General features: G+C 35.6%; 1 protein-coding gene across 2 annotated transcripts in view; it reads left to right on the top strand.

Annotated features, from left to right (window-relative positions):
* The window catches only part of LOC131145049 (protein SWEETIE), a 146,930-nt gene extending 133,382 nt beyond the window's left edge, over positions 1-13,548 (top strand). The window contains exons 41-48 of one of the 2 annotated variants that reach the window (XM_058094101.1): positions 2,660-2,757; positions 2,852-2,948; positions 3,089-3,221; positions 10,610-10,920; positions 11,011-11,145; positions 11,238-11,402; positions 11,484-11,609; positions 12,293-13,548. In XM_058094101.1, the coding sequence (XP_057950084.1) occupies positions 2,660-2,757; positions 2,852-2,948; positions 3,089-3,221; positions 10,610-10,920; positions 11,011-11,145; positions 11,238-11,402; positions 11,484-11,609; positions 12,293-13,144 (1,917 nt within the window). In that variant the 3' untranslated portion in view covers positions 13,145-13,548. Of the gene's footprint in view, positions 1-2,659; positions 2,758-2,851; positions 2,949-3,085; positions 3,222-10,609; positions 10,921-11,010; positions 11,146-11,237; positions 11,403-11,483; positions 11,610-12,292 lie in introns of both variants that reach the window. The other variant, XM_058094092.1, reaches the window with a different exon arrangement.
* Positions 13,549-13,817: the final 269 nt, after the last annotated feature.

Here is a 13,817-nt window from a genome sequence, read left to right as displayed (position 1 = left end):
CATCAAGTGGCTGTCATATCTAGTGATTGCACTTGAACCGAATTCCAGCAAACAAATTTGAACTTAAAATAGTTTAGTAACTAGAGGCAAACCAAGGAACTTGCTTCAGTACCAATTTAATGCAGCGTGCATGGTGGGAATAAGTAGAATCAGTCTGATTATAATTTTATGATGGATCAGAACAGTGATTTAGTAAAGTGGAGAGATTAGTGGCAATGTGAAATTGTCTCCCACTTGGAAATGCTGCAGAGGAGATGGAAGGTGGCAATGTGAGATTGTCTCCCACTTGGAAATGCTGCAGAGGAGATGGAAGGTACCACTGGGTGGATCCTCTGCATACACTTCTGACTTCTAGATCTTACGAAATTGCCGAGCAAGTCAAAATTGATAAGGATATCGTAGGAAAAAATTTCCATTTCTTGTTCTTAAAACTAATATATATATATATATATATATATGTATGTATGTATGTATGTACATGTGACAGCCTTGGGGAATTATGTGTATAGGAAATTGCTTATTACTTATTACTGCTGTTTGACTTTTACAGGTTCATAAAAGGCCTGTCTGCTTTAGACCAGACTCATAAATGACCTATAGAACTTAAAAGATTTTTTTACTTTGGAAATGAAACCATAGTATGCTATGATAATGCCCTGTGATAGGCTGGAATAATAAAATATTATTGTTACTAACAAGGCGAAGAGTGAACTAACTTTTTGAAAATATTAATTAATGTTTGACTGGTTCTAGCATCACATCAGCTTTAAATCTCAGCCCCCTATTTATTTATGGAAAGCTAGGGTAAAGTAACCCAAATAAAAGACTCAAAAGACATAAAAGCTCGTTTAGAGGTAAGCTGTTACAGTATCATAATTGTACCTACCAGTGACGTGGACTGCAACGTGAACAGTTAATTGCTACCACATAACAACAACAACAACAAAACCAAGCCCCAAGTCCCACTAGGTGGGGTTAGCTACGTGAATCCTTTTCTGCCAATTTATGCGATTATGGACAATTTCTTTCGACAAATTCAAGGCTATTAAATCCCTCTCATTTCAAGTTATTTTAGGTCTACCCCTACGCCTTCTACTACCCCTAATAAATAACTAATTCATTCTTTCTCACTGGCGCACTATGTGGCAACGTTGCAAGGGCCCAAACCATCTAAGTTGCCCCCCCTCCTATCTTATCTTCTACAGGAGCTATGCCTAACTTACTACGAATATATTCATTTTTTAATTTATCTTTCAATGTTATATCATTCATCTATGTAAGCATTATCATCTCGACAACTTTCACTTTTTGGATATGTTGTTTCTTAGTAGCCCAACATTTTGATCCATATAGCATAGCTGGTCTTATAGCCCTCCTATAAAAATTTCGTTTTAATTGTAAGGATATTCTACAATCACAAAGCACACTTGAAACACTTCTCCATTTTACGCAACTTGCTTTAACTCTATGCATTGCATCCTCTTCAATTTCTCCTTCAGCTTGCATAATAGATCCAAGGTATCGAAATCTACAAGTGCTATTTATTTTTACATCATCAAGTATAACTTTGTCTCCAATATTCCCCCTACTATTATTGAAATTACATTTCATATATTTTGTCTTAATTCTACTTATCCTAAAGTTTTTAGGTTCTAAAGTTTCTCTCCATAATTCTAACTTAGCCTCTACTCCATCCCTAGTTTCATCAATCAATACAATATCATCTGCAAATAACATATATCACAGAACCTCATTTTGGATACTCCCAGTTAGTTGATCCATCACTAAAGCAAAAAGATAAGGGCTCAAAGTAGATCCTTGATGTACGCCTATTGTGATTGGAAGTTCTCTAGTCTCTCCACCTATAGTCCTTACACTAGTCTTTACCCTATTGTACATATCCTTAATGACATCAGTGTACCTACTTTATACACCATTTTTTTTTTTTTTCTAAAACCCCCCATAAAACTTCCTTAGTACCCTATCATACGCTTTATCTAAATCAATAAATATCATATGCAAATCCCTCTTTTTTTCCATGAACTTCTCCATTAATCTTCTTAAAAGATATATAGCTTTTGGAGTAGATCTCCCAAGTATAAAACCAAATTGATTTTCTGAGATCTTCGTGTCTAGCCTTAACCTTTGTTCAACTACTCTTTCCCATAGTTTCATCGTATGACTCATAAGTTTAATTTCACAATAGCTATTACAATTTTGAATCTCTTTTAGTCCAAGAGCACCAAAGAATGGGCTTTTGCACAAATTCAGCTGAAATTTTACACAAATAGCATCAATTGACCATTATCATTCCCTTTATTGAAAGATTGTCAATAGATTCAACAATCAACATCCTTCCCCATGCTGCCTCCTAAGCAAAAAACAAAAAGCAAAAAAAAATAATAATAATAAAACAAAAAAAATAAAAATAAAAAGAAAAGAAAAACAACTTTAGTGGGAGCACTAGTCCACAAATTTCCCAGAGAGGAAAATTAGCCTGCTCTATCATTTTCGATAGCCTTGTGGTAGGACTTTTAGATCATACTTTATTCTTGGAATGTTTCCTCACTGTGGCTGTTTAAAATTTTTCTCTTGAAACAATTGCTAAATGCATTATTAACTGTTAATTCGTACTTTAATTCCTTTTCCTTTTGAACAGATTGTGCAGAACTGCCCTGATAATTTTCTTGAACAAGAAAATTTTTCTTATTTGGTGATGGAACTTTCTTTGACCCATCTTTTCAAGGTCTTTCAGAGGTAGCCATTTGCGAATGAAATCAAAATTTAACAAGTCTATAACATTTGTTAGAGTTTTGTCATCTCATCCAAAATTTTCTTCTGTTTTGTTCAGTACTGATACAATATTACTGGATCAGCCAATGAAGGAAGATTTGATTTCTCCATTGTTAATCACAACAAAGACATTAATGATGCGTTTTGAGCATAAGGTGGATTAACTGTATCCATGATATATATTTGTTATGATTATGAGGTTTAATTTCATTTATGTCTAATTCTCCTAACGATATAACTTGTGAAGTGTGCTGTTGATATGATTTATCATTTGTCCTGTATTCATTCGTAGAAGCAACTAAAGTTCGTGTTGGCTTCACTGTTAATTGGGTACAAGTGTATTAAAGGAGCTTCAACTGAGTCATGCTTCTCTATAGCTATTGATTTTGTGCAATGCATTGCCCCTTTGTTGAAGAAGCAATATGATGGTGAGCAATTAGAACTGATTGATAACATGTTAACTGTTCTGTCTGTTTGATATTTGTATTTGAGCTTCACAAGAATGTCCTTTTCTTTCCCCCTAACTCTTCATTAATTAATTTCTATTTTTAATATAAATATGCTGCATGTTTCTGTTGTATATTTATCTAGAATTGTTGTAAAGTTAGAGATGGAGGAAAGAAGAGAAGAGAAAAAGAGGAAAAGCTGAGCAGTAGTTTCCTGGAGTGTACGTACAACTCCAGGTCTTCCCTCTTATATGCTATTAATAATAATAAAGTCATAAGGACAAAAATATCTAGATCGGCACAATGTAATTGCTCCTCAAGCTGGAGTTGTATAAATATCACCTAACCTATCTTGTAACGAGCATGTTCTTAAATTTCCATGAAATTGTCGAAATTTCTGTCAAAATTTCTGATTTCCTTCACCCTCGAAATTGAAATGGCAGTTGATTTTTGTCTTGCATAATTTCCATTGAAATCTCAACGAATCATTCGAAATTTATCGAAATCTTGAATTTTTAGCAAAACTTGTCAAAATTTTAATTATACGATGAAATTTTTTCATAATTCAAATTATATATTTTGGATTGAAGTGAAATTTCTATCAATTTATTTTATTTATTTTATCAAAACAAAATATTATTACAAGTGCGTTTGAAATTATTTGAAAAAAATAAACTTACCGTAGGATTTTATTTAACCATTCATGTCTAAATTATCATTAGTTGTATAATAAATAATATTTAAATGATTTATGAATTTCATTTGTAATAACTGAATATGTTTAATGTACATTATCTTACAAATATGTTTGATACACATACTATTTTACAACTTTTCCACCTTATACAAAACATAGATGTATTTAATTTGTAATATATTAGTTCTAAAACTTATATTATTATGTTTGTTAACCATTTCCAAAGTTTTACAACGAATTCCATGCTTTACTACTAATTTTTGTCATTTTTTCAAATTGAAATCGAAATTGACATAGAAATCGAAATTTCAGTCTAAATTTTTGTACTTTTGGAGCTTTGAAATTTGAGTCGAAAATCAAAATTTACAACCTTGGTAACGAGCATAGACAAGGCGGGCTTAAATAAAGTCTTAGTAAAAGTATTGCTTAACTTATCCATACATTTCAAAAAGGGAGTCCTCACAACCTTCTTTGACACAACATCCCATATAAAATGACTACCAACTTCAATATGCTTTGTCTTCTCATGAAACATTGGATTGCTAGCAAGATAAATGATAGCTCAATTATCACAAAACATATTCATTGGCTTCATTACAAAGGATCCCATCTCTAACATTAGAGACTTCAGCCACGTAAGCTCACTCACAGTATGAGCCATAGCTTGATACTCTACTTTAGTACTAGATCTTGCTAGTTGCTAAAATAATTTGTTTCTTGCTACACTAGTTACCTTGCACAAATGTACAATATCTAGTAGTAGACCTTTGATCATCAACAGATCCAATCCAATATGCTTTAGAGCATCCCGCAACCTCAAAATATCTATAGCATTTATAAAACAATTCTTTGCTTGGAAAGCCTTTGATATACCACAAAAGCCTGCAAAAATTTGTTTGAATCCATGTTACCTAGAATGTGGAATGTTTTGGTTCATGGAATGGGAATCAGATCATGGTACGGTGCATGCTAAAAAATGTGTAATGTTAGGGATATTCTTAAAATAGATATATTGGAGAACAGAGTGTAATGACACTTATATATTTTGGAGAGGACATTGAAGCGTTTCTAAATCTAGAAGAGATCTTCTATTGTCGAATAGAATAATAATGATAGAAATAGACCTAAAATGTGGTGATTCCCCACTTTTAACTATTAAAAGTTTGTTATTTGAAAAACATTGAATTAAGACTTTGGATCAATGTATTTAGTGTTATGGAACAAACATTTACCACATTTTGAAACATTTGTACCAATATGTGGTTTGCTAGGGTGTTAGCATTTTCTGGTGCTATGATTTGGATTTTTCCACAGACTCACACCCCCCCCCCCCCCCCCCCCCTGGGGGCACACTGTGAAAGATATGTCAGGTTATTGACAGTTAAGCTGATCAACTTGCCAACCAACTGCATTTGTCTTCAAATTTCGGTCCAACATCCCTAGACAACCTCACATTGGGATGCATAGAAGTATCAACTGGTTTAGCTCCCAACAAACTAGTCCCACTTAGCAAACCCAATGCATAATTTGACAAGAATTGATTCAACCTTGTCCTACGCCATACAATCTCAACAGAAAGTAACGCAAGATACCCAAGTATTTGATTTGAAAATTTTCTTGAAACCACTACTTTACGCCTACAATCCCACTTTGATCACTGGTAGTGATGATGATATCATCAACATGAACTACTAGAAGTACCACATATGCCTTCTTTTTGTGATAAAAAATTAAATGCTCAGAGTAGCACTAGATAAAGCCAAATGCAAAGACTACAATGCTGAATTTGTCAAACCAAACTTGAGGAGATTACTTGAGACCATCAATGGCCAACCCACATACTTTACCTTCCTCCCCCTAAGCAACATACCGATGAGATTGCTCTATGTATACCTCTTTCTGCAAATCCCCCATAAAAGAAGACATTCTTCACTATCCAACCAATTAAAATTAACTGCTGATGAGATCAATACACAAACAGAATTTTGTCAAGCAACAAGAGAGAAGGTGCTTGAGATCAATACACGAACAGAATTTTGTCAAGCAACAAGGGAGAAGGTCCCAAAATAATCAATATAATATGTTTGGGTGTAGCCCTTGACAACCAGCCAAGTCTTAAAGCCGCTCAATAGAGCAATAAAGAAAATATTTGATGGTTTAGACCCAATGACATCTAACCAACTCTTTGTCTGGAGGAAGTTCCACCAAGTCCCATGTCCCTCAAGTGGCTAAGGCATCCCATTTATGCATTCATTGCATGCTTCCACCTAGGGTTAGCAAGTGCTTCAACATGCGAGGAAGGAATAGAAATTGAGGAAATAGGCAAGGAAATTGAATACATAGGACTATGAAGGTGAAGAATTGAAACATAATGAGCAATAGGATAAGCAACTAAGGACTGCTAAGCACATGTTTGAGTACCTCTCCGGTGAGCAATGGGGAAAACCAAGCCATACTTGGATGGATCTTAAAAACTAGAAGTCGAAACAGTGATGGGTAGAGGACACATTTGTATGGTGGTAGTTATGTCTATGCTTGGTTTTTGCCATTCATAAACCTTGAATTGTTTCTTTAGATTAGTAACTAATGGATTTGGAAGAGGAGCAGAAGATTTCTCAAAAGGGATAAGGGTAGTGATAGGAGGATCAACACGAGGAGAGGCCATAAATTGTTGATGGAATCAAAATTGATTCATCCAAGGAGGACTTGGCGCTAAAGAAATAAAGTCTCCTCTTAAGAAAGGTGACATCAGCACAAACATATTTCTTACAAGTGTGGGGATCATAACATCTATATCCTTTTGGAGTTCTCAAGTACCCAGCAAAGACACATTTAACAACACAAGAGAACTTGTCTTGAACAGTATGTGGAACATAAACAAAACTTGTGCACCCAAGGACATGAGACACAACAGAGAAAATTGATGTTTCTAGGTATACGATTGAGAAGGGAATTTCTTTCCCTAGAACACTTGAGGGCATCTTGTTGAGTAGAAATAGGCTCCAAGAAGAGCAATGGTCCAAAAGGTTTTGGGAACATGCATATGAAGGAGTAGAGACCATTCTATGTCAAGTAAATGCTACTTCGTTCTGCTGAGGATTATGTATGCATGATATTTGATCAATAATCCCTAAGGCCAAAGAAAAAGATTGAACCTCATTTGAACCAATTCATGTGCATTATCAGATTCAAAAAAATTGAATCACAATGCCAAAATGAGTTTCTATCTCCTGTTAGAACTAAGTACATATATTAAATAATTCAGACCTATCTTTTAGCAAATACATCCAAGTCATGTGCAAAATCATCCACAACGGACAGAAAATATTGACGACCAGTCAAAGTCTTCAATCTACAAGAAATACAATCTCGTCTCTAGTCAAAATACATGTCCAAATTTCCTTTCCGAACTGACAAGCAGAACACTCAAACGAGAAATCGACTTGAAAATAGGAAAGCTTCTTGTAGTGTTTGAAAGGATGGATGACCCAAATGAGTGTGCCATTGATCAAGAGAAACATCATGAATATAAATTACCGTGTGAAAAGAATTGGATCCACCATAACCACCATCAAAATAGTACATGCATCCTTCTGTTTCTGGGATTGTTGGACGGCAAAGATGAGGAGAAGGTGCAGGCTGTGCTTGTGCACGGCTTGGGCTGTGTGGTTGGGAGACGAGTCTGGCATGATCGGACAATTCAGGTGGTAGTTGCAGCTGCAGCTAAAGTGGTCATAGGAGTAGGTAATAAAGAGGATGCTTTGAAACCCTATCTGTGACAGAGACTGGTTGGACAGGAGTAGCCCTGGCATTGTAGAGACGATCTACTTCATGGAGCCCTTGACAGAATCCAAAATTCCCTTGAAGATGAGGGAGGTGTTGGGAGGTTCAATATGCTTGACATGGCAGTGATGATCAACAACTCTTCGAATCCAGCCTTTCTAGTGGAGATGAAGTAGCTGGAGATGCCGACACTGCCATTGCAACTGCCTGAGAACTGAGGCCCTTCAATTGTACTGATTTCATAATGTTCAAATTCAAGAAAAATAAAAATTTACGAATTTTTGTTAAAAGGTATTTTGTTTTATTGAATAATTAGCCTATTCAATGGCATCCCAATTCAAACATGGAAATGGGATAATAATCATAGTCAGGCCAGACTACTGCAGTCCAGTCCAGTCCTATCCTATCCTGTAAGCCTTAGCCACTGAATCAAATGCACCCTTATTGGCCCAAGTTGGTTTCTCAAGGATATCCCAACAGTGATTAATGGTATGATTTTCCTTGCCACATTGCACACAAATGCAAAATTGCCACAACAAATTCGTCTCCCAAACACAACTTCTGTTACAACCACAATCCATGCCCCATCCTCATCCTCCAAAACTTCACTTACTATGGTTAGAGGCAGTACTGATGGCTGAATTATCATGGGGAGGAACTTGAGAAGAAATCACGCAGCACTCACACAAAACAGCACTTTAAGGACCTCAAAAAACCAGAACTCACAACATTTTAGACCTTCCAAAATCCAGAATTTCAAGAGGCAGCTATGACTACAGAATTGAGCCTACAATACCCTAGGAGGAATTACTTAAACACAAAGAACAGGGCAGGCATTTAGCAACAACCTGGCAGCAGCTACAGGCATTATGGCTAGCAGCAACTGGAAAAGAATGCAGGCAAGAGCAGGAAATAAGTCTTTGAACTCCAGTCAAAACCAGCCAGCGATTGGAATAGGATTGCAGGGAAAATATTGGGTACCAAGCAGGTACCACATTAGCGTCCCAGTTGGTACCCAATAAACCAATGACCATCTGATGCACACACGTATATATATATATATATATTATGGGCTTCTTTCCTCCCTAAAATGAGAGTTGATTCTTTCATTTCTAAAGTTTTAGTGATGTGTAAAGTTAATTTTTTCATTAATGTGGTACGTGTTTTTTTATTTTTCTTTCTCATTTTCTTAGCTAATCACCATGATGCACACAGCTTTCAATCTAGGAAGCACTGATACCGATACAAGACACAGATACGACACGATATTTGGCACCACGATCTACAATTTGAAAAAAATAAGGATAGGCCATGGCAGGGATACATTGACTAATTAATATTAATATATATATTTAGGCACGTCTCAAATATGTGGAAATTTTGGTTTTAAATGAAATATAAGCACCATTCATGCAAAATTATCAATTGCATATTTTACAAACTTACACATTTTACGAACTACAGTTATACAATCATCAACTATGTTCATATTATAGAATATTGTTTTGAGCAACAAAAAAACAACTCAAGGGCATGGCTGATTATGAGCAATGGGCGTCGCTTGTCAAAATTTAAAAAAAAATCTATATATATTAACCAAGAGTGATGAAATGGCGATTGACTTACAGAGAGGGGGGAATTTTGGAGATGGGAGGTTCAACGGTGGTCTACAAGGCTGGTGGAGTGGCACTAGGGCTCCAAAGTCCAACCACTCCGATATCACAGAACTTGACTCTCGATCTCTTGACCTATCCTTATTTTTTTTCTTTTGGGTTTTGTTAACAGAATTAAAGGGGCAACATAAATGCTGCGTTTGGGTGCAAGAAGTGTCATAGAGGTGTCCTTGCTGTGTGGGGAAGTGTCTCAATCATGTATAAAAATAAAGATAAATTAATTACTTTCCGATACGTGTTGGATACGTGTAATAGAGTGTCGGGCAGGTGTCGATAGCCGATACATGTCAGACACCACACTTCAGGCTTCTAGAAGTGTCCATGCTTCCTATCTTACAACCAAAAGTGCTGCAGAACCTAACCAAGAGGAAGGGTGTCCTTGAACGAGTTTCAAGCTAACCAGAAAATTAGATCTGATGACTAATTAGGGAAGGGTAAGGAAAGAAATGAAAAACAGAGTATCAAAATAATTCAGATAAATCAGATTTGAAGGTGATCACTGCTCTGATCCCATGTTGTAAAATTAGATATGGACAGAAGTGAAGAAAAAAGAGAAGAAGAGAGAGGTAAAGCTGGGCAGCAGTTTTCTGGAGTCTTAAGTACAGCTCCAGGTCTGCCTTCTTATATATAATTACCAATGAAGTCTTAATAACAAAAATACCCCCATTAACACAACCTAATTACTGAAATGGCATGCTCTTCTAAAAGGGCTGGTTTCACTTAATTTTCACTGAAATTTTCCATGGAATATATTTTCAAATTATTTAGGCAAAACCTGTCATTGCATCATTTGTTTCATGGCCGAACATTTTACAGCATGTATTCCTGTTTTGAGTTCTTTTTACATAGCATATGTTTTATTTTCTCTACTCATAACTTTTTTTTTGGTTTTAGATTGGAGCTCTTTTGTTAAATTTTCCTATAGGCTTTGGGAGATGTGAGGATTCAGTTAGGTTTGGGTCGTGTGCTACTTGTGTGGTGTTTTTGCCTCCATTTTGACTATTGATTTTCTGTTTCATTAATTTTTCTTTCAATGCAGTGTTTAATGGTAGGATATAACTTGCCACAAGATGCAAGAGCAACTGTTGCATTAAAAGTTCTTGTATTTTGTCACAATCTGATTGATGCACTTTGAGTACTAGCATATTTAGTCAGTTTAATGCATTTTTTAAATGATAAATATTTAATGAACATGTTTATGGAACCGTGTCTTGCAGATCAATCTGAACTAAGTGACGAGACTATTCTTTACTTGAGAACAATCATTGGAGCTTGTCTTGCCGTAATTAGTAGTTTGACTAAGAATTGCATTGAGGGCATTCATCTGCTGGAAAAGAAGAGGTCTGACTTGAGCAAATTGCTGCAAATGAAGCTCGCTTTCTTTGTTGAGCAGACGTTTTCATTTGCCAAGCTGGCTTATGAAATTCAACCTCTTGGGGAGCATATGGACAGCAACACAATTTACTATACTATTTTTAAAAACTGCATTGTATGTATTCAAACTGTTCTTACTGATTCTAGTGTACAGGTAATTTCTCTAAGCACGCAAGGTTTAGATGTAGTAATTTAACCTATATGAAGTATGGAACAACCACCAGTCAATTTTTTCTCTGAGCAGGTCCAAGCAATTGGATTGCAAGTTCTAAAAGCCATATCACAAAGAAGCACCAATGTTGAAAACAACTCTTTTTTACTGTTCTTTACTGGGGAGTTTTTTAGAGAGATATTCTCCATAATCCAGAAAATGTTGAAGGTATTTGTGTCATTAAAAAATCATTACAGTGTTGCTGTCAAACTTTTATGATCTTTACTCTAAAAGGAAGCGATCTGTGCTCTTGATGACAGCGACCTATATCTCGGGAATCAGTGGCCATCACTGGTGAGTGCTTAAGAATTTTGGTTCTCCTGCAAAATCTGACAAAAGCCACTGAGTGTCAGAAAAGTATAATGAAACTTCTTTTGGAAGCTATTGTCATGGTTTTCCTAGCAACAGAAGATAGTTTTTCTCAGGTGACTGAAGGCTCTTAAAATGAAATTTATTGCCTGTTTTGGTTCATCTTTTACACCCTTCTGATATGCTTGCTGTTGCAGGAAGTAAATGATATGAGGAGCACTGCTATAAGACTTGTTTCTCATTTTGCTCAAATCCCTTCCTCTGCGGTTCACTTGAAGGATGTTTTGTTGGCAATGCCTGCAACACATAGGCAACAGCTTCAGGTACTTTTATTTTAATTCAAACTGTAAAATAGCAAAATGAGCAAACAAAATCAATAGGAAATTAAGTGACCTACAGTAATTTATCCATTTTATCCAGAGATTGGTCCAGAGAAATAATATTTTTATAATAAATTTTGTTGGTGTTGCCTAAAGGCTATCATACATATTTTGGCTTTGCCTGAAAGTTATAGATTTTGTTGCAGTCATGCTTTCTCATATTTTCTTACTCGTTTGGCAATTAAAGTTTTTCTAATACTGTCCAGCAGCAAAACTGTGTCACTGTTCTTCTATCTTATTGGTCATGTCCACCAGAGGTGTCAATTTCAAATACTTTTTCATAATTTCTTGGTATATATTCTCCTGTATTATCTTCTCAAAAATTATTTTTCCATTCCACATTGTAAATTACTCTTTAAAAATCACATTTTTCTTATTTGAAATTACCATTTGAAAGTAGTATTTTCTGGTTCTTAGTTGAGCTTTTGAATTCAAAGTGTCAGGAAAAATTTTTGCAAAAACAAATTTCTGTGACCTGTAGGAATTTGGTAGTTAGATTGAACCTACTCATCTGTTAGACTTACCAATATCCTCCTCTGTTCATCCTTGTTATGGCTGTGAAATAACTGGTGGTGGTTTTTGAAAACTCCCTTGCTTTGATACTAATCTGGAACTTCAACTTTCAGGGCATCATCCGTACTTCTGTAACACTAGACCATAATGCAACACAGATGAAACCGACAGCACCTTCTTTAGCAATAAAGTTGCCAGTTCAAACGGAGGGAAGTAGGGAGAGAATTCCATCTCCATCAACTGCTACACCACACTCCGACAAGAACAGCACAGAAGAAGATGATTGGGACGCTTTCCAGTCTTTTCCTGCATCCACGAATGTGGCCGCTACAAATTCAGAAGTAGAAAGTGTAGCAGAACCTCCTATGGCTGAAAACTCTCCCATTCCAAATTTTAATACTGAAAATGATGAATTCCAACAGTACCGTAGTTCTCCACCCATCAACAATATTGTAAAAGTAATAATTGAACCTGAGCATCTAAAAGTTGGTGAAGAGGAAGAGATATTTGAAGCAGTGAGTGGTGGAAATCATATGAAAACAGACGACCCTTATTCTGAGCAATGTGATAGTCATTATCAGTATAGCGATACTGCAGCGCCAGATCAAATAAATGATCCATATTCAAGTGGTCATCCACTGCTTGAATATGCTGAAGAATCAATGACCAAATTGACTACTGAAGATGAAGAGAATGAGAACCCTGGTCACATGGATGATTTTCAAGCATCGTCTGATCCATCACTGCATGAAGAATTTTCTGATTCCGTGCCTGATGGGAAAATAGAGAGTAAAACACAGACAAAAAAGGTTTTGGAAGCAGAAGAAGATGCTGCTGGCGAGGGTGCAACAGCTAATAGCGAGAACAGCGAAGAGCATCATGGGAGTGGTGGTAACTTTGGACTTCCAAAAAATGAAAATGATAGTGCCAAACGAGAATTGTCTAGTGAAGTTGAAAGGACATGAAGTGTTTGTGGTGATAATAGTTGAATTTTAATTTGGTGAATGAGCTATGATATTGGGCCGAAGGCAACAAATCAATTTTCCTTTGTAATTTGATTAATATATGGCATTCAAATCTGGTCGGAGTAAAAAATTTTTGGTACTTTTACTCTGCGTTTTTTGTTCATTAGAATTTGTGGGCGTGCAGAGATCTCTTTGCCAACATTTTGGGCTTGTGAGGGGCAACATTTGATGTTGAAGCACAGTTTCGTTTCCTCTGCAAGTGACGCATCACTTTGTTTTTTCCTCTTTTATTTTTTTTTTCAAAACCTTTCTTTTAGATAGTCATTAAGCACACGTATGTTCATGTATTTTTATAAACAATTAGTTATTTTATAATTGATTATACATGTAGTTTTTGTGTTGCATTTACTTTCTATCATGCTTCTGCTGTGAAATCATCGTTGCAGTGTGTAATAAATACACACGTAGTTGTAATTATATTAATCATAATTTATATAATGTCTCCTTTAATTGTAATCAATTAGGAGTTGGTTACGAAATACAAGTCTAATACTTTTCTACATTTGCTAAGTTTTTAGATCATAATTTATATAATGTCTCCTTTAATTGTAATCAATTAGGAGTTGGTTATGAAATACAAATCTAATGCTTTTCTACATTTGCTTAGTTTTTA

Source organism: Malania oleifera, chromosome 1, assembly GCF_029873635.1.
Source record: "Malania oleifera isolate guangnan ecotype guangnan chromosome 1, ASM2987363v1, whole genome shotgun sequence".
Classification (NCBI taxonomy): domain Eukaryota; kingdom Viridiplantae; phylum Streptophyta; class Magnoliopsida; order Santalales; family Ximeniaceae; genus Malania; species Malania oleifera.
The sequence above is the reverse complement of the archived record's forward strand: the minus strand, read 5'-3'. Positions and strand labels throughout refer to the sequence as shown.